Source organism: Falco naumanni, chromosome 7, assembly GCF_017639655.2.
Source record: "Falco naumanni isolate bFalNau1 chromosome 7, bFalNau1.pat, whole genome shotgun sequence".
NCBI classification, from domain to species: Eukaryota; Metazoa; Chordata; class Aves; order Falconiformes; family Falconidae; genus Falco; species Falco naumanni.
The window spans coordinates 71,664,519-71,685,718 of NC_054060.1; the positions used below are offsets into that span (position 1 = coordinate 71,664,519).

A 21,200-nucleotide genomic window follows, 5' to 3' on the forward strand; every position below is an offset into this window, starting at 1 on the left:
TAGCATTTTGTCAATTCTTTGTATTGTGTTTATCTGCTAGATCTGTTTTTGTTACTTGTTCTTGGTACTACCTTCTAGAGCTGGGTAAAAGTCTCTGCTTTCATCTATAAATGAAAACTGAAATAGACTTAATTAAAACGGAGGAACTGACAAACAGGTCATACAGGTATTTGAATAAAAAACACTTTCTTGAAGGCTTACATGTCTCTTGCAAGCTTTCCGCGCAATGTAGTGAGGTCATTTATTTCATCTATACTTAAAAATTTAACAGGGATCTGTTTGGGATGGATATTTTTTTCTGAAAATACAGGAAGCGCTATTCCTCGTGAGAGCTTGAAGACCGGTAGGGTAGGCCAATGATAACCTATTAAGCATTTGGTAGTGTTGCAGAGTTCTTCCAATAAATGTAAAGAATGTGTAGCTTAATCCTCTTCTGAGGCATTTTTTCAAATAAATATGCTTGGAACTCTGTTTCAATCAATTCCTTTCTTTCTTTTTTTTTTTTTTTAAAGTGACTCTAATATGTGCTTAAGGCATAAGGAGAGAGAGAATTGTGAATGGACTAGATATATTGGGTTTGTTATTGGGTTACCGCTCAGTCTGTCACTGAGCGTGTTCAGATCTTCTGGCACACAGCTTATTTATTCTGAGCTATGTGGAGCCTAGCATGTCTGGAAAAGTAGACATAGGTGTGGAGAGCATGCCGATGATAAATCCTTCTGCTTTGTGTTTATCTCTGAAAACTGACAGAAGAAATTACATTATTCAGATTATTATTTAGCTTGTATAACGACAAGAAAGTCTGTCTTTCTATTAAACATAAATATGGCAATGAATCTCATCACAAATTTGCACAAACCTTGCAGATGCAGTAGTATCTCTGCTGCAGCATGTACGTTTGATACTTTTTGTAATCTGTGTATCATTTCTAATTGATACTCTGTTCTTTCTGACCTCCATGCAGCAAGAGGAAAAGCTTTAGAGAAGAGGTAATTAGGACACTTGCTTCTATTCCTGTGCCTGAAATATGCATTCTGAACTGCTGCTTGTCACAGCAGGGTGAGACAGGCTGGGTTATAACAGTTCTGCTTCTGCCAGTCATTCAGCTGTGTGCATCCCTAGGCTTGACTACACTACTCCTGCTGAACGATTTTGGTTTTAATCAGTGTTCTTGTGACGGATTCAAAGTTGGCTCAACCTTGGGGTTTGGGAGAGGGGATCTAAAAGCTGAAATTGTCTTGCTGGACTTCCTGCAAGATGAGGACCTTGAGGGAAAAGCATGAAAATCATTGCCCTGGGCAAACATGCTTAATCATACCCATGTGCTTCCACGCAGGTTTTATAGTGTGCACATTCTTTATGGTTCCTGCCAAGACCTAAAGGTTCCAGGACTGATGTTGCATGTACAGGAAAGGAGCCTAAACCTCTGCTTCAGTGGCAAATGCTGCATTCTGCATTTTTTTTAAAGGGAGAAAAGTTTGTGGGGCATAGGGGAGAGAAAGTGCATTTTGGAATTACAGAATAACAGCATGTACAAATCATGCCACATCTATACAGTGGTGCCCACAGGATTTCAGTAGATCTTTAATGTTTTATCATTGTATGTCTTGATGAGAATGTTCTTCTGTGAAAGCTCTTAGCCCCATCAGGTGTTCATGGTGCAGATGCTGGGTTCTATAATGCTTTAAGGACCTCTGTGGTCTGAATCAAATTGTCTAGCCAAGGGAATGAAACTGAGTTGCAGGCAATGAAATAGGAGGGATGCTCTGAACAGTCTTCTGGTGGATCTGTGGAACGTGCATGACTGAATTGACTATGGACTGTTGTTCAGAGAACTGATAAACAGCAATGACTGCAGGGCTCTGCAATAAGAAGTCCTACCGTTGCAGAGAGGTATACTAAGCCGGACACAGGTGTGGAGGCAGATATTTAATTTATCTGTGGAGGAATGTGTGGCCATGACTGCTCAAGAACTTGCTATCCCAAACTGTTAGCCTGCTGCACGTAACCAGTTTGGTGTTAGCCAGGTTACTCTTGGGGTGTACATGTCCGCAAGGTACCCTCATTGCTTATTGAAGACACTCATGAAGACATGGCCTTCCTCAGTTGTAGTAGGTTAGTTCTGGGTTCCTGCTCTTCCTTTTATCTTGGTGTCATTGGTTACAGTAAGAGAATTCTTTCTGTTGTGTGGTGAGGCCTGGATGACTTCTGCAACAACTTCACTAACATCAGCACAGATTAGACAGAGCCACAATGCTGTAGGAGGTTCTGTTTGTTTCTCTCAAAAGGTTTGTTGTTAGCAATGCTGATGTGTGTCTGTGTCATCCTTCTGCGCTTGTTCTAATGTTGTGAGGGGTTTGGTTGTGCCTTTTAACAGCTCTAGGGTAATAGCAGAAAGATACTTCCAGGACAAGAAAAGTTATATTGTGAACGCTTGGCAGCAGCCTGGAGTTTAGTGAGGAATGTCTTTTTATGCCTTTATTTGCAAATGTACAGATTTAGTAGGACATGGTATAGCTGAAGATCTTGTCAAGAACTATGGGACAGAGGAGGAGGTGAGCAGTGGTCATGCAGCTAGTGAGGAAACTGGTCTCCAGTAACAGTTGGCGTAGCAGGCTTTTTATGCCTTTTTATGCTTTTTATGTTATCAGGAAAGGACTTGAAAGTTTGGATCTACTTACTGCACTTTGAGTTAAAGCAAACTAGAAAACCTTGGATTATCGGAAAACTGCATGTGTTCCTTCTGTTTTGGGGTGTCTTGTGGGTTTGTAGAGATTGTGATGCTAAGTGTTGTCTTCTCCTGTGTGCTTTTATTTTGTAATACTGCTTAATTAGACCTTCAAGAATGAGTGGGTTCTCCAGTCCTGTGAGGCCTTTGCCATACATTTTTTGTTTCAAGCTTAAGAAATTTGAAATGATCTGTGCTTTAATCTTCTTATACACAGTCTTATAGGCTGTGTGCTTTGTAACTGACTTTTCTTGGAGACAGTTTCCTTCAGCTGTTAACGGGTGCAATAGTAAAGCTTTCCTTAGGGAAGAGAGGTGCTGTTACTTTCCTGCCCCAAAGTGCAAGCGCAAATCTGAATAGCACAGGCTAATTGCGTGGAGGCTAGCATGTCCAAAGAAGTAATGTGAATCAGTTGTGTACAAAACTAGTATAAAATTTGGTCTGCAGGTGGCTTCTTTAAATTGCAAACTAGCATGGGGATAACTTCTGGGAACTTAATTTATGTGGTATGAGAGTCTGCAGGAGCTCTGAAGTAGAGCAGGTTGCTCCAGAAATAGACTCGTGGTGGTATAGGAATTGAGTGTGTGAATTTTACTTTTTTCTCTGAATGGACTTTCCCTTTGTACCCAAGGAGCAGTTTTTGCTGAGAACAATCCAGTCATAAGGCACTATCTAATATCTATCTAGAGAAGTCATTAAGTCTTTGTTGGTCCAGATGATGCTTGCTGGCTGGTGATGCTAGAGCCATGCAAGGTGCTTGTTGACTTAGTGTTTTATGGCTGTTGCCATCTCCAGCTGTTTGGCCCAGGCTTCCTAAATAAAACATTGCAGGTTTTTACAGCCAGTGGCATCCCGGAATTTGTTTTAGTTATGGAGAGTGCTGCTTCATTCGTATTTAGTATCTACTATCTCGATGTTTCCACTCAGCAGTTCTTGCTATTTTTCAATACGTGGACCCCTCAAAATACTTCTAGAGTATATGTTGACTTGCAGCTTAAACTGAATTTGAACCTACTATAGGTGGATGGGGTTTTTTTCCAGTTACTTGTAGTTGTCTTTCTGTGAGCTCCTTTGAGCAGTACTTGGACAATGGGTGAGGGTGGATGAGGTGTGGGTGATATTTTGGCCCATGAAGCCTTTCAGGCAGTTCCTGGCAAAGCCTGTTCTATGGCTTCAGGAGGTGTTTCCTTTATTTGCTTATCTCCTTTCCATGTTGGTGTTGACACCTTGAGTCTCCTCTTTGTGTTTAAAATGATCCCTTAAGTTTTCTAATTACTGAACTGGTGTCATTGGGAAGGTAGTTGGGTGGCTTGCCTGGAGGACTGCCTTTTGTTTTTCCTATATGAATAGAGGAGAATGGATGAAAGTTTTTAAGCTGGGCTAATGTATTGTAACTTGGTACAAACTTATCTGACCAGGGAAAGGAATGCCTTGGTAAGGGACCTGTTTTGCTTTGATGTTGTGGTTTGTCATTTGCCTTTTGCTTATAAAAGCCATATCCAGAAGGGAAGGATATTGTTGCAGGGACAGGCTGGTAACCTTTGCTGTGCATCTCTGTCTGATTTGATGTTAAAAAAAGAAATAAGAATACCTATTTGCAAAATAAAATCTCAGTGGATAATGTATTTAGATGCTGTGTGAGTAGAAGAAAATTGCAACTATCCGAGCAGTGGGGGTAAAACAATTCTGCATTCTGCACTATCAGAGCTTGCTTTTTTCTTCTTTCTCCTCAATCTCATTTCATCTCCCTAGTGGAAATATGTTCCAGGTTTGCTGAGCTATAAATTATTTTCTTCGATGATTTTGCGTAGTTGCTTTTGTAGAAGATGACTTATAAATCTGGCTAATTTCTAATGTGGGTTCTGTTTTTTTGGGATTTGCGTGTGTGTTTGGTTTTTTTGTTTGTTTGTTATGGGCAGTCCATTCTGGGTACTGGGGTTTAACCTGGACTACTTAGAATTGTGGAATCATTTAGGTTGGACAGGACCTTTAAGACTGAGTACAGCCATTTCTTGGGAAAATGTGCAAGCTATTGGCACTGTGAACCTTGGAAGCAAGAGGAAAAATTGAAATGTTCTTCTGGCTACTTCCTGTGAACGAACCATAAAGCTCTGTTGTTTGATAGTACTAAACAGTAAGTAGAAAGCCATGTTGCAGCACACTTCTGCATGGGTTTATTAACTTGCTGTGTCTGGAACCATGGAGGGTTCCAGATGGTGGCTGAGGAGGCAGCAGTGAATAGAGGGACTGTTTAGAGGAGGCGTTATAATCATGGAAAATGTGTGAGAATTGTTCACTGGTTCTGCCTGGCTGGAACATGGAAGAGGGAACCCGGAGAAGCTGTAGCAGTAGACATGTTTTGGAAAATGTGGTTGTTGTTTGCTGTTTGGGATGTGTGGAGCTAAGGGAAACAGAGCAAACAAACACTTCTGACTGACTGTGTGCATTTTTGCTTCATGTTACATGCAAACATATTGTTGCCTTTTTGATCCTCCACTGCCATACTAGAGCCTGAGGAAGGGGCTCGATACTCTGGTTTGGACTGCAGGTTGCCATGCAGCTCATGGCTTTCCAATATTGTCTTCACCCCCCTCCCAGACCTGCTAATCTCTGTTATGTCTTCCTCTGCTGCAAGAAGGAACTTGATGTTGGCTAGTCTCTCTCTGAACAATACAGAGTGGTCATTCAGTGTCCAGATGACAGCTGATGGTTCCTGAGCCTGCAGAGCAATCTTTGAGCCTGAAAGAGCCTCGCACTAACTACATGCTGGTTATGATGCTTTGTTTGTCCTGAAGGCTTGCTTGAACCCTTGTTCTGTAGTGGTACCAGGAATGACCAGGCATTTATGAGAGATTGGGATAGCTGAATAACCCCTGAAGCATCTGAGTTGAATGAGGAAGAATTTGGCTTTGTGACAGCGCTGAAACTGGCAGGTGACAACCAGTTACTGTGACTTAAAAGATGTAGAGGTCACTTGCTTAAACAAAAGCAGGATGAAGTGTAATCTCCAGTGCGAAATAGAAACCCAAACAAAGTTTCCTAGATTAGTGCAGATTATTTTTTTATTACTTTTTTTGTTCAAGAGGTGGTTACACAGCTTTCTTTTCAGTTCTGTCTTCCTGGATCCAGGTTCTCTCCACAATTTCCCTTGTGAGTTAAATGCTGAGAACAGTGGTCTGTAATGCATGTATCTATAGCTATTAAACATTTTATTAACTGAAGTCCCGCTGTTTTAATCTGATCTTAACTTCTTTCATCTCAGCCTGACCTCTCAAGGTCTTGCTCTAACTATGGTGTGTACTACGGCTTTCTGTGTGCTGCTTTCTTGCCAGACAGCATGCTGACGCAAGGTGTAATTCAGTGTTAGAACACTGAAAGAAGTGGCAGAGCTCTGGGAAGGAGGCACCTCTGCATCCCTGGTTCAGAGGGCTCTGCTCTTCCTTGCTAAATGCTCAGCTTCACTTTCTCGCTGTTGGGTTTTCACTAGTATGCTGGCAGTGGGTGAGCTCTTGAACAAATAGCAAAAACGCACTTTTCTGTCATATCTGGGGGCTGATTCCTTAACGTTGAGGTCTGAGCGGATTCAGGCAGAGTACGTGCTTGTTCTTAACTGATTTACATGGGCATAATCAACCAGGAATATTATTAGACAGCGGTATTGTAATACTGAACAAGTAAAACTTTAATGTGGAAGCCAATAAAGACTTGAGTGCCAGCTCAGGCTGATATCAAGTGAGACGCTTTCTGTGCAGTTTTTCACCTGTCCTGTGGATGATAACAGAGTGGGGTAGCTGCATAGGGCATGCATTGCAGTTGGTACACCGCTAGGTAGCTCTGTGTTTACCTCGGAAAAGAAAACTTCTGCCTGGCCTTTGACAGATGCTTTTGAATACACAAGCTTATGCTTAAAGATGATGATGAAGCAGCTGGTAATATGAAAGGTACAAGGCTGGGGGTGAGAATAATCAAAACGTAGGAAGTACTAAAGATATTAGTAGATCAGGTTGTAGCTTGGAACTACTTGGCAGAGTTTCATTTAAGAGTATTTGAACGCCAGGGTTCTCTGAAGATGGTGCGTAATCGGGCAGAAGTAGTAATCAAATTTGATGGAATGATTACTGCTTGCAGAGATGGACTTGATTCATCTCCCAGGAAGAGGTGAATGGGTGAGAAGCCTGATGTTTGTGTGCACCTGAGGTCAAATCTAAAGAATATTTATTTTTTCCAGTTAGTTTTGAGCACAAGATCTCAGTTGTGCAAAAGAGTATTTGCTCATTTGAATTAGGAATGTATTTTTTTAGTAGACTGCGTGCTTGAACAGATGGTGATATGCGTGAAGGATGAGAGTAATATGCAGGTGTGGAGAGGATAAACAGTATAAAAAATATATATATGTATTAAAAAAGTATTTAGAAAGAAACTGTCTTACCCCTGAAGGTCTTGCTCCTGGAGAATTTCTAGGAGAGGTAGTAAAGTGCAAAATACTGTAAAGCCTTAAAATAATACACAGGCAATCCTAACTGATTCTGTTCCCTTCTGGCTTTACCCGGGTAGTTAGGACAATGCAAAAATTCTAATAAGTCACATGTAAGGTAAATACTAGTTCTTCTTCTGGGACTTTTGGGGTTTGAAGTTGCTACCCATGTATGTGTGGTGGTATAAGTGCTGCACTTGGAAACCACAGTTTAAGTTAATTGAAGATATTATATTAAAAGAAAATGAAAATTAAGGCTTGATGTTTGTGGGGTTTTTTTATTATTTTGTTTTCCTGATTTCTGTGATTCTGGTTTGATTCTGATTCCATCTTGGGTACGTAGATGCAGGTTGTGGCTGACATTACTGTCTATACACAAGTGAGCTCGTGGTTTGTTGCATAAAAATACAGATGCTGTGTACTCTTGGTAAAATTGAGATTTTGGAAAGACTCATATATAATTGGTGTGCCTTCATGAAATCTAAAATCTGCTCTCGAATAAACTAGTTTTGGAAACACATCTGTTGCTTCTATTTAATAGTAGTAAACTGAAGCGAATCCGTACAAATGCAGTTGGACACTTGTTTAAAATTATTTTCCTAGAAACCTCTAGTACCTCTTTTCTCCTGACAGATATTGCAGACTCTGAAGTCTTCATTTTTTTTTAAAAGAAGCACTCTACCAACTGTTGGCTTGCACTGTTAACTGTTTGGGTTTTTTAAGAAAAAAAACCACCTAAAACCAAACAACTACACAAGACCCCACCTCCAAAACACAAACTTTTGAAATGCTTTCATTTGATAAATTTCCTATTGGCTTTTTTTTTCCTTGTATGATTGATTTTTTTGCTGTCAGGTATTGGGCTGTTTCTGTTATTTTTACTCCAGTGTTTTGAGGGAGGAAGAAGAGAGTGATGTTTGTGTCTCACGATCCCTTTCTTGGTTCTTTCCTTGCAGTGGACTGTTGGAGGTTCTAAAAACAAAAAAAAGGGAAAAACGGGTAAGGCAGAGAAGAAAGGAGCCATGAAGAAACAGACGAACAGAGCTGCCTCTTCAGGCAGCTCAGATAAAGACAGCTCAGCTGAGAGCTCAGCACCTGAAGAGGGTAAGATAACACATGTGCATCTACTTGCAGTGTATTTCCAACAGAAGGTACCCCTTTCCACACAGTGAAGAGTGGTGTTAGATGGTGGTGTTAAAGACTGCCTTCAAGGAGTTTTGTTTGTTTGTGTTACCAATGGTCTGGATGACAGTTAAGCTTGCCATGGCTTGAAGTGCAGATAATTCAGTATAGCATTGCTGTAAGCACCCCATTACAACCACAACACTAAATACTGTTTCAACTGAAGCATGTATGACATGTTTCATTACTTGACTTTCTCCTGGAAAATTCTTTTCTTCCTTCTAGCATGTCCCATCTGTAGCATGGGTAGCATTTCTTTTTATTCCCATTGATTTATTTTCCCTTCACAAACTTCTCTTGTGATGAAAAAGGGAGAGGTATATAGTGTTGAGCGTGATGCAAATAGGAACTTACCTTGCATGCGTTTGCACTCAGTTGGAATTTGTGAATATTTATACTGTCACAGAAGAAGAAAAATAGTTACTATAACTTCATCAGAATTTTTTTACATGAATCTTGAATCTGTTCTGATGCTGGGCAAACTTCCTGTGTTCTTTCATGTTTTCATCATGCTCAGGAAGATTGTCAGGTGGTTAGTTATGATTTCAGTTGATACTAAAAAAAACAAAGTTAAGGAAGACTATGAAGGTGACTACAGTTTTGAGTATGTTAAACACAGCGGGGACAGACCAAAGCATGAAGTGACTGATTATGTTGTGCTGTATATATCGGTGCCTACAAATCAGCATTCCCCAGTGTAAGCTTGCAAAGCTGGAATATAACTTACTGTTAGAAATAACATGAGACCAGAATGAAAGTGAAAGAAAGGATCTTAATGGCTGCTTTGGGTGTGATGTAGTTGATTAGGTGAGATAATCACAGCACTTGGACTTGGATCAGGTTTAATGGTGGCATTACCCAGTATTACTGGGGTGTCAGCTGTTCCCTAAGCCCGTGTGCAACTGAGAGGGCTACAGTTACAGTAACAGAGCTAGCATCACAGACTTGCCAGTCCTCAGGGTAGTGTGTTCAACTTTTATCTTTTGATGTAGCAATTCATATGATGAATTTTGGTTCTTCAGGATGCTATAATGAGGTGGTGGTTAATGGTGGCATTTGAGGTGTGCACATGCACTTAACCAGGTTATGGATATATAAGCAACTTCTCAGGGACATAAGCATATAGGCGTAGAAATTTCACCTTAAGACCCCAATACCACTAACCAAAAGCTCTCCTAAAATTTGCTTGTTCTACTATTACTCAATCCGTGTTCACATGTAGTACTGCTCATATTGTCGTTTCTTAGCATGCATATCTTAAGATGATAAAGTATTTCCTCCTGGGTTTAGCTCTCATGATATTTATGCTTTTAGTATAGTGGAAGAGGAGTGTAAAATTAATTCTTGGTATCCTTTGCTAACATGCTACAATGAAGTGGTTGGGCTTTGCCCCAGCTGAATCTTGCTGCCTTGTATTTTTGTTTTAGGAGAAGTCTCTGACTCTGAAAGCAACAGCTCCTCATCTAGCTCAGATTCGGATTCCTCCTCTGAAGATGAGGAATTCCATGATGGCTATGGAGAAGATCTTATGGGAGATGAAGAAGACCGTGCTCGACTGGAACAAATGACAGAAAAGGAGAGAGAGCAGGAACTGTTTAACCGGATAGAGAAGAGAGAAGTGCTAAAGAGAAGGTGAATTTTGTGTGTTGATACTTGGTAGCAAATCCATAGAGGGTGAATGGAGGATATGCTGACTCTGCTCTCGCGTTTGAGGTCCAGGTGTTCAGCGCTATTAAGTGAATTAAGCATCATTGTGGATTTTTTGCGTAAACTGTCCTTGTTGCTAGTTGAGAAGCACACAGCAGGAATTCTGCGCGTTCTTGTGAAAGTCAGTTTCTGAAAGTTTCTCAGCTGTTGAATATACCTGGTTCTGTCAGCTACCATTGCAGCCATATTACTGCTTTGCATGCTAGATACCAGACAGCCAGAAGACTGCTTTCTCATCTGTCTTTTTTTTCTGTATTAGCTGTCACACGTTGATACTGTGATAAAAGGCTAACAAAGTGTAAGGTGTATGTGAGCTTCTGGAATTTTTCGGAAAACTATTGTGAAGCACAGAGCAGTGTTAGGGTTGCCTCTGTATGGGTGTAAAGCTGGTTGGGGCTCTAATAGAAGAGAAGGGTATTGAAATAATGAGGAGTGGTGTTGGAAATCTCATTTTTGATAGATTATTTATGGATTTCTGCCTTAGGTGTTGTGGTTTTATTTGTTACTGTAATACTGTCCTGTCAGGCAGCTTCCTTGTAGTAGAGGTATTTTTCTTCCCAAGTGTCTAACAGAAAAGATTTGGCACATGGGGCAAGTTTTTTGCAGTTTCTTACCTCTTCAGTGACATCTCTCTCTCTTTTTCTCACTTGCTGAGAAATTTCTCTAGAGGACTAACACCTGAGTAAATCATGTCAATACAAGCTGCTACTCAGACTGTCCATTTGTCCAAGCCATAGTTAGAGCACTGCCTGTGTGTGGTTTTAATACTATTTTCAATGTCTTCTCTAGTCTGCTGCTCTACTCAAGGGGATCAGAAAGAGTGAAAGATGGGATTTAGATCGGGTAGAAGGATGCCACGTTTTTTAATTTCATTTGCTGTTCCGTGGTAACTGGCTGTCTTTTAGAATGAATGCTGGAGAATACTTGATAGAAGCTAAACAATGTAAGCTTGAGTTACTGATTTAATCTTAAACGAGTTTGTCCTGTTCTATGTAAAGGGGTTGGCAGGTAGACCTGAGGGGGGTTAGTTATTTAACTTTATGGTAAGTTGGATCTTTCCAAATGCTGTCTAGCTCTTCGTATGTCTGTTGTGCTGTGAGTTCATTGGGATTACAGCAGGCATTGCGTGTGATACCGTGCCTGTGCCTTGTGTGTTACACTTCATGGTAAGGGCATAAAGGGCAATGAGCTCATCTGGCATTTCAGTTTCTTACCTGCAAAATCCAGGTGTAAAGGACTGAAGACGAGTGGACTGTGTAGCATGCATGTGGGTAACATATTTTGAATTTCAGTTGTTGGAAGATAATCTTTTTCTTGTGTTTGTCCATGTGCACACTTCACTAAAGCAGTGGCCAGTCCATGGTGCAGTGGAATCTGTCACAGGACAGTTCCAGCAAAATCAGTACTCTTCTGAAGACAGTGGCGGAAAATAAGATTTCAGGGTGACATATTTCATGAATGTAGAAATGGAAGTGACTAAATTGGACTGCAGAAACTGACTGAGTCTGATTTGGATTGTAACTGCTAAAGGAGAACTCGCTGTGACTTTTTTTGCGGTCATTCTTATACAGAGTGGTGCCAGTAGAAAGGTGGAGTTTAAGCAGTGAAAAGGTAGCATGGTAATGGCTTTAAACAACCAAGTTTTTAGTTGTTGAGATTCAGATGATGTGAAATAGCCAATTGTTTTTAGAGTTGGAGGCAGCACACAATGGACGCTGCACTGGCAAGGATGGAGTAAGGACAGATTTCTGGGGAGCAGCCATTACTATGTGCTCTCATCAGCCCTTTAGGTTAGCTGTCTGTCAGCCTGCACTTTTCTGTGCTCAGGTTTTCTTCACCTTATTTTTCTTGTGGAGGGAAGGGATTGGGAATGGAGGACAGAATAGCGTTGAAAGGTTATCCATCTGGGGCAAGCAGTGGAAGTGTTTCTTACAGCCTGCTAACAACTTAAGCTGTTGCAGCATCTGGGCAGTACTTTGCTCACTCAAGGAGAGAATGTTCTTTCATACCTTCTTTTTGTTTTCAATATCTGCTACTAGATTTGAAATCAAGAAGAAACTAAAAACAGCCAAAAAGAAAGAAAAGAAAGAGAAAAAGAAAAAGCAAGAGGAAGAGCAGGAGAAGAAAAAACTCACACAGATCCAGGAATCCCAGGTAGGAAATGAAACTGTCCTTAGTAACAAACCCTTTTCCCTTGGCAATAGGAGATAGGATGCTGTTTCCCTCTGCCCCTGATGTTTTCCCTTAGTGTCAAACAGTGTGGTAAGCAGGTCAGAATTTAGTTTGTTTATATGCTCAAGCTATCTTTTAGCCTTTCCAGCTTATTTGAAGAAGTTAACATCTTTGGCCTGCTGAGGGGTACACTGATAGCTCCTTTTAATGAAAAATGCAAAGTTGCAGCTATGTGTAGAGTTGTTGTGATACTCCTCCCGTATGAGAACAGGAAAGCAACCTTTTGCAGTTCCTGTAGCCAAACTTCTGTCATTCAGTCTGAAATGTTACATATGCCATCTTTCTTGCAAGCGAAAGTTTGAGAGAGCAGGCCAAGAACTGCTCGGCTGTTGTTTTAATTATTTTGCATGCACATACAATGGAAAGAATGCTTAGTTTCTGCTAGTTGGAATGTCAAGGAAAAAGTCAATTGTAGGAGGAGCAGAAGTAGTTCCATAGTTTTCCCACCTCAAGTAGGAAGAGGATAATAGCTGGTTTTGGGGTGAGGCATCTGTAACTGAACTGTAGTTTCAAATGGCTGAATTGGCTGTAGTTTCAAATGGTTAAGATCCCATCCTTAACTACTTCTAGAGTCTGAGCAGATAGGCTCCCAGAGTGGGATGGGATTCATCTTGCCTAACTTCAGCCATCTAAGAACTAGTTGATTCCTTATGCTTGTTGTCACCTCTGTCTTTGTGCTGGAGGAGGGCATCTCCAGCTGGCAACTCACTCCATGTTACTTTCTAGTTGAAGTAGGTGTTTAACACAGATCAAATTAGGCGAGATGAGTTTTCCCTTAGGCACATGTTAAGTGGATTGAATCTCATCTCCCTGCTCTTCTCAACTCCATATATGTATGTGTGTGTATAAGCTTATACAGTCCAAATACATGATATGTCATGTGTAGGTGCATATATATATATATATATGCATATATAAAAGGATCTTATGCAGAGTTCTTCACAGTGTCTTCCAGAAATTACTTTGACTTACTTCAGATGACTTTTTATGCTTATTGTAGAAGCTCTTTCCATGCTACCTGGTATTCCAGGCAGGCCTGTTAGAAATAGAAAATTTTAAAAGATGTATGACATCTAAAGTTTGAATCCATGTTGCCAAGTTTGCACACAACTTTGTTTTTACTTTAAATATTTTTTAATGTAACTTTTCTTTTTGCTACTGAATGAATGCAAGCGCCTTGATTTGGCCTTGCAGAAAGAGAAGCAAATGAGAAGAGTATTTATCCAGCTTTTCCTCATTACTTGTTCATTGCAGAATTCCTTCCACTTCATTTCTCTGAACTTGGTGGCAGAAATGTTGAAGTGTAAATATGTTCATTCTTTTTGATACAAAGTAGAAAAAAGTAATATACTTCAGATTAATTTCCCTCTCCTGAGCCTCTGTAAAAATGAACTTGGAAAAATTATTTTGAAATGGAGTTTGCTAGTAGTTTCTGTTTGAAGTTTTCAAAGTGTGCAAACAATCTTTGTTTTAATGCATTTCAGTGTATGGATTGCACTTGGTGTTGAGGGACTTTCTGTGCATGTTTTTAGGTCATGTCACATAACAAAGAGCGGCGATCAAAGCGGGATGAGAAGCTAGACAAGAAATCTCAGGCAATGGAGGAGCTAAAAGCAGAAAGAGAGAAAAGGAAGAACAGAACAGGTATGGAAGTCTGTTGCTATTGCTACAATTTTTGAGGCATTATTACAGGTTTCTGAAAGTGCTGCTTTTTGTTTCTAATAATTGCAACATTCTTACACCTTGGTATGAATGAATTCTGTGTCTGAGTTTTCCTTGGTCTTTTGCCTGATTTGACTGCCTAGGATATTGTTTGACTCCACTGATGCTGTCTGTATTCCTCCCCACCACCCCTCCCCAGAATGGTCTGAAAACAAAGCAAACTTTCATCACAGTCCATTAAATGGCACTTAGTAATGTTTGGATCATTATTTGAATTGGTCACTTAGATTCTGTTACTTAATCTCTGAACCTTCCAAACCATATTTATTGTACATGTGTGACCGTGTCTACATTTTTTTGTTTCTTTACTGGCACATTGTCTTGTCTGTCTTGCCACAGACTTTTAATGCAACTCTTTTTGTTATTCTGCTGGGTTTTATTGTCGTCCTCTCCAAACATGAGATTTATTTTTTTTATCCCCTTGCAAAGTAACAATGACTTGTCTAACTTAATAGTTCCATCTTGTCGTATGGGTCTGGCTGAGTCCCGTAGCTTCCCTCAGTGCTGAGCTCAGACTGGTAGCTAGAAAGGTGGTGATAACACACCAGTGTTGTGGCTACTGCCGAGCAGTGCTCCCACAGCGTCAAGGCTGTCTCCAACATTTCCCCCACCTTAACCAGTAGGCTGGGGGTGGGCAAGGTCTTGGGAGGAGACAGTTTGGGTCAGCTGTCCTGGCTGACCGAAGGGATATTCCATACTGTGTGATGTCTGCTCAGATACAAAACTTGGAGAAAGGAGGAGGAGGGCTGGGGTGGGTGGCATTTGTTATTGGTGATATTTACCTTCTGGAGCAACGACTATGCATACTGAAGCCCTGCTTCCAGGGAGGTGGCCAGACTTCACCTGCTGATGGGAAGTAGGGAATAACATCTTTTGTTTTCTTTCACTTCCACCTGCACGACCTTTGCTATTGCTTCATTGAACTGCCTTTATCTTGACCCACAAGTCGATTTTTTTTTCCCCATCTTACTTTCTGCCCCCCTGCTCTGCTGAGGAGGGAAGTGATGGAGCGGCTTGGTGGGCACCTGGTGTGCAGCCAAGGTCAACCCACCACAGTCGTTTATCCAGTTGTTATGTCTATCTTGTATTGCGATGCACAGTCAAGTTGGGAGGCTGAACATAAGCGCAACTGAGATGTTAGATGCTTTTAAATACTTTGATTTCTCTCTTTGAATATATACAGTGGGATGCTTAGCTTACTAGTGGATTTGAACATGTGGCACTTGTAGCTGTTAATTTTACACTGGATACCTGCCTTTTTTTAAAAAACAAAACAAAAAAAACCCAGTAAGGTTTCAGACCTAAAAGGAAGCTTTCATAAAATTTTCACAGCTTGCTTTTCCTTGTTCTCTCTCTTTCCCTCAGCTGAATTGCTTGCAAAAAAACAGCCATTAAAAACTAGCGAAGTGTACTCTGATGATGAAGAGGAGGAAGAGGATGATAAGTCTAGTGAGAAAAGTGATCGCTCATCCAGATCCTCATCCTCTGATGAAGAGGAAGAGTAAGTAGTAAACACTGGACTGTGATTACTTGCAAGTGTGTGTTCAAAACCAGAGATCTACTTTATGTAAATGTACTGTTTTAGAGAATTGTTTGGACACACTTGCATCGCTTGGATTTGAGTCCTTGGCTTCTATATCATGGTGCATGGGACTGATTTACCTTGGATGGGTCTGCAACTTCAGTTCTCTGCTGTTACCTTTACTCCCATTTACGCTGCTGTTTACAGGTCTGTTTAGTCCTACAGTTTAGCAGCTGCAGAACCCTGGCGTGTTAGCAGGGCAGAGGTGCATGGTGGCTTATCTTAGAGCAGCGGCTTATAAACTGCCTTGGTGTGTGAGTCTGCTTTGCAGTAGCAGGGGTAGTAACAAGTCTGGGACTTCACATTAAGCCTTTCTTATGAATGCTAAGTTCACATATCAACAGGTAACTAGTGTATGATGAATCGTTACTTTTACTGGTAATTTAACTAGTTGGCACGCATGCTGCACCTTGCTCAGGACCCCTTTTTTGGTGATTGTCTCTACTTTTTTTTTTTTATTTCTTTATTCCTTTTCACCTTTCCCAATCAGGAAAGAAGAAATTCCTCCCAAGTCCCAACCAGTGTCCTTGCCTGAAGAGCTGAACCGAGTACGGTTATCGCGACACAAGCTGGAACGTTGGTGTCATATGCCCTTCTTCGCCAAGACAGTCACTGGCTGCTTTGTCCGCATTGGCATTGGAAATCACAACAGCAAACCTGTTTATCGGGTGAGTTTAGCTCCAGCGGATTTAGTTCTTTTTATAGTGCTGTAATATAATATTTGCAGCTTAGCAGTTCCCAGGTACCTGTGAGTGATTAATATAAAAAGATTGCTTATAAGCAGAAAAGGTAATTGTTGCCAAAGAAGTGGAGGAGACTGGTTTAAAAATAAATGAATGGATGGGACCAGCTAGGTGAAGAGATACATTTAGCGAGAGAAAGGGAGCACTGACAAAGCCTGTTCTTCCAGCTTTGGTTCATGCTGTCTTGTCTCATCATTTGTATTGACCAAGTAAGGATGAGTAACATTCACTCCTTATTTCTGGGCATGTTCCCAAGTTATTGCATGGTCTCGGTTTTTGGTGTGTTGGTTTTCTTCGGAGTGTTTTGGGGTTTTTTTCCCCGAAGTGTTTCTAGTACATTAGCGTGCCTCAGAAGAGAAAGTGATTGAGAGCATAGTTTTGTTTTTCTGTTTCATTGCTGTAACTGCACAATCATAGGATGCAATAATATTCTCTAAAATTGCATTAGAAAGGTCCCTGGGAGGGGCTGCGTTTAGTGTGTGAGCAGCACTAGTGTATTTCATTTGGGACATACATTAACCCAAACCAGTGTTAATTGAAAAAGAAATAGGAAAAGTAGAAAAGTGTCCACCACTTGGTCAGGAAGGCAGAACTGGGAAGATGGAAAAACTGTATCAAGCATTGAGGTGGTATAATTTGTCAGCTCATAGGTGGTGCATGATGCAACTGATTCAGTACCTGATAATGTACACTGAAGAGTCTTGCTTTCCCTGATCTAATTAGACTTGTCAGTTAGTTAAGGCTTTTGATCTCTATGAAAAGGTTTGAATATGCTAGATTAGACTCCAGGAAAACACAAAAAAATCCAGCCCCTTGCATCCTTCCTCTTTTGTATTTTACTCTGTGATACAGGTTGCTGAAATAACTGGTGTGGTAGAGACTGCAAAGGTTTACCAGCTTGGTGGTACCCGGACAAACAAAGGACTGCAGCTGCGGTAAGATACCAAAGTCATCCTCATCGATTCATGAATCAGTGTCCTTTTCATAGCAAATAAAATGTTCTGTGTGTGGTTTGGAGATGAGAGCTAGGAAGCAGATTGGGTCTCACCCTGCCATTTAGTGGTGGAATGTTGGGATTGGATTTGTTTGTTTGGGTGTGTCTGTCTCCTGTCCCCCCCCTTCAGCGTAATGGAAGCTACAAAAAAAACTCCGGCAGAGGCCTATGATGTGCTGACATCTGAGCCATTCATTTGCGTTAGTAATTGATGATTGCTTGTGTATGCCTCTTGAGCTCTTTTTTTATCTTTTCTCCACTGTTGTTGTCATCAGGTGTTAGAGATGCGCATCATTTAAAGGCATACATGGTTGGGTCTGGCATGTGTGTTACAGCATGGTACTTTGGAGGGAAGAAGCTGAATATGTAGCATTGGATTTCTCAGTTGTTCTGATGGCCTTTATAAGGATCATGAGGTGAACGTTAAGAGTTATGATACAAAACATCCTGGTGAGATAGGATAAGATGATGTGAGCTATTTGGGAGAAATAGGAAGGTGTGTGGAGAACGCATGTGGATGCAGGTGTGGAGTAAAAAGTCTTACCTAAATCCATTGGGACATTCAGTAACTTCTTAGGCTGCCTCAGGAGGGAGCTCCATGCTTGGAGTGAAACTTACACCATGGCAACTAATCTTACTATTGGCTAGTAGTAGTATAGTAGTTAGCTGGTAGTGCCAAAGGTAGTGTTTTGCAGAAAACGTTTAGGGATTTCTGGCTTTTGACTGGTCAATGAATAGAAAACTAGCTAGGGATTGCCTCCGGCATGCTATAATTCAGTACTGGTTGAAACATGAAATCATAAGCTTTGTGTTTCTAAAGATCATGCCATCTGTCACTGAATAGGGTAGGTAAGGCTTAGGTTTGAGAGGTCTGTTTCTGTTTCCTCCTGAGCAACCGTTTCCTGCAGACTCACGGTCTAGTATTCCTTTGCATTATTACTAATAGCTGATGTAGGGTCCTGAACTGTGGCTGACCTGACTGAAGTTAGGAGTAGGTAGCATGTGAGCCATGAGATTTACCTTAAGGAGCCCAGAACCAGCCACTTGAATCAGTTTACGTCTACAGATCCAAGGTAACAGCTCTGCACCATCAGAGAGGGATGCTGATACACTTTGTTGTTGCAGGCATGGCAGTGATTCACGGGTGTTCCGTTTGGAGTTTGTCTCAAATCAGGAATTTACTGAAAGTGAGTTCATGAAGTGGAAGGAAGCGGTAAGTTTTGTCAGACTTTTAGTTTCTTAGCAGCCTTTTGCCAAGGATACTTTTAAGTAGGAGGTAACCTCTTTGTCTCTTGTGTTTAGATGTTCTCTGCTGGGATGCAGCTGCCCACACTAGATGAGATAAACAAGAAGGAAGTGTCCATCAAAGAAGCCCTCAACTACAAATTTAATGACCAGGACATTGAGGAGGTAAACAGTGTGTTGTAGTGAGGCTGTGGCAATACTTTAAGGTGACAGGTACTCATGGAGTAGAGCACTAGCTGTTGCAGAGCAAGATGATCATGGTATTTGCTTCCTAAGCAAATAAGAAGCTCATTATGAAGTTGCCTAACTGGATAGAATAGCTTGGTGATCCAGCTGTTTGGGGCTCACTCCTGCTTTACTTCATCCTTTGTGCCCTGTTACCTGCTCTTGAACTTGTGTTGCAGAACCCTGAACTCCTAACTAGAGTAGGGCAACTTAGTTCTCAAGTTCTGAAAAGCTGACAGCATCATGATAGATGCATTTCTTAGTTTCTGCAGTTTAATACTTGCTTAATACTGACCAAATGTGATTAGCATCAGATTTTTTGTAGGTTTTAAGTGAGGGGAATGGAGCTGTAACTCGTTACCAAGTCACAAATTTAAAAATGCAGCAGAGAGAAAAAGCATGAGTAAAATTCTGTGGCACTAAGTACGTTTCTTAGGTGATACCAGTCTGTTGCTTTTAGTGACCCAAGTATTGAAACAGATACCTCATGTTTGCATATTCTTGCTGCTTCTTCTGCATCTTACAGATTGTGAAAGAGAAGGAAAGGTTCAGAAAAGCACCTCCAAATTATGCTATGAAGAAAACTCAGCTGTTAAAGGAGAAGGTGAGAGATGAGATGATGCCTGCAAGCTTAATGCAGTCTTTGATTTTGAAGAACTGGAGCTCATCTGGATTTTGGCCGTAGTCAGCAGTAAGCTCGACTTTATACAGCTAAAAAGGTGGATCTCAAGGTTTATCGCTGGGTTCAGAACGCTTAGAACCCAGTTAAAGCTATTGCATTCTTTTTCTAAGGCAATTGCCAACAATTATAGCTGTCCCTTAAACAAGGCCTGAAGCTGTTCTGCTTTAGGAACTGATTTTCTTTTTTCTTTTTCTCCTCTTCTTCCAAAGTACTGCATAACAACATTTGAAAGTTGATTTCCTATAGTTCTTAAAATAGTAAAAATAAGTTGTGTTAAATTGTCTTTTACTCAGGCTTGACAGAATTGTCACTCTGTGACCAGTAATTGATATTGAAAAGAATACGCTGCCAAAAGGTTTACTTGCCATTGAACTGTTTTACGTGTAGGCATCTTGGAAGGAACAGGCCTAACAGTGGTGAGAAGCCAAAGTCACGAAACAGAGTCTTAAGTATCTCTGAAGATAAAGATAGACAGAACACATGTTGTTTGTTTTTAATTGTGCAGTCCTCTTGCAAGGCATTCTTGCTTCAGTACTGCGCGCGCGATGAAGACGCGCGGTTGGTTTTCCCTTGCAGAAGGGTGCAATTGCTCTTTAGTGCCACCAGGTGGCACAATAAGCTTCTGGTGGCTGGTAGGGGACTCCCGACTCCTTGGAGTAAGTGGCAGCTGGCAGTTGCAGAAATAATCGTTCTTTTCCTGAGCTGGTAAATAGAGATGTTACATTTTAATCAAGCCTGTAACTTAAAATCATCTGACTGACTTTTTCTCTTCATGCTGGGAGTACTGTTCCTACCTCTTCCTTAGTTTAAGGGGTTTCAAAGGTTTTCAGAGTTCTTTGGTGTAAGAAGTCCCATTTTGCCTTAAGCTGTAAGGAGAGTTTAGCTCTTTGTATTCTTACAATGCGGGGCAGAACATTTGCAACTGGAATAGTGTTAGCTGGCTGATTCATGGGTCTGTCCATTGTTTCTCTGACTAGCTCTGTGGTAGAGTAGTGCCTAATGAGTTATTGTTTGGTTGAAGGCTATGGCTGAGGACTTGGGGGACCAAGATAAGGCCAAACAGATTCAAGATCAGCTTAATGAACTTGAAGAGAGAGCAGAGGCCCTGGATCGTCAACGAACAAAAAATATTTCTGCAATCAGGTGAGAAACAGATATTGGGAATGTTCTTTCTTAAATAGTATCAATCAAAATATACAGAGAAAAGAAACTAATGCAGTAATGAATCAACTGCAAGATTTGTCTTTTCTTTCCGGTATGATATATTAATGAAATTTGTATTGTGATGGCTCTAGTAGTGTTTGTCTATCTTCACTTCCTTGTATCTGTCATTCAATTAAAACCGTCAAAAATGTAAATTCTCTTCCATGTACCCCAGGTAGCAGTTGTGTTGCGATAAAAATAATTTATGATCAGGATGAAGCTGTCAGGTGTTTTATTGTGCAGGGATTGATAAATGACAGTCACATTATTTTTCTTTACCCTACCCTCCTTTTTTCTTTCTGCAGTTACATCAACCAGAGAAACAGAGAGTGGAATATCGTTGAGTCTGAGAAGGCTCTTGTGGTAAATAGTGCTGAATTAATACTTCTGTGCAAGTAGAGATGAAATGATGCAAAGGGGGATAATTGCATAGTGAAGTTACTAAATTTTTTTAATGATCTGTGATATTTTTCATATAGAC

General features: G+C 40.8%; 1 protein-coding gene across 1 annotated transcript in view; it reads left to right on the plus strand.

Moving 5' to 3' along the window:
• RTF1 (RTF1 homolog, Paf1/RNA polymerase II complex component) overlaps nt 1-21,200 on the plus strand; it is a 31,504-nt gene that overhangs the window by 3,461 nt on the left and 6,843 nt on the right. Inside the window, exons 3-14 of the mRNA XM_040601457.1 lie at nt 8,159-8,306; nt 9,812-10,016; nt 12,131-12,245; nt 13,856-13,967; nt 15,411-15,546; nt 16,118-16,295; nt 17,223-17,305; nt 18,490-18,577; nt 18,667-18,774; nt 19,361-19,438; nt 20,538-20,659; nt 21,025-21,082. Of these exons, the coding sequence (XP_040457391.1) occupies nt 8,159-8,306; nt 9,812-10,016; nt 12,131-12,245; nt 13,856-13,967; nt 15,411-15,546; nt 16,118-16,295; nt 17,223-17,305; nt 18,490-18,577; nt 18,667-18,774; nt 19,361-19,438; nt 20,538-20,659; nt 21,025-21,082 (1,431 nt within the window). The remainder of the gene's footprint in view (nt 1-8,158; nt 8,307-9,811; nt 10,017-12,130; nt 12,246-13,855; nt 13,968-15,410; nt 15,547-16,117; nt 16,296-17,222; nt 17,306-18,489; nt 18,578-18,666; nt 18,775-19,360; nt 19,439-20,537; nt 20,660-21,024; nt 21,083-21,200) is intronic.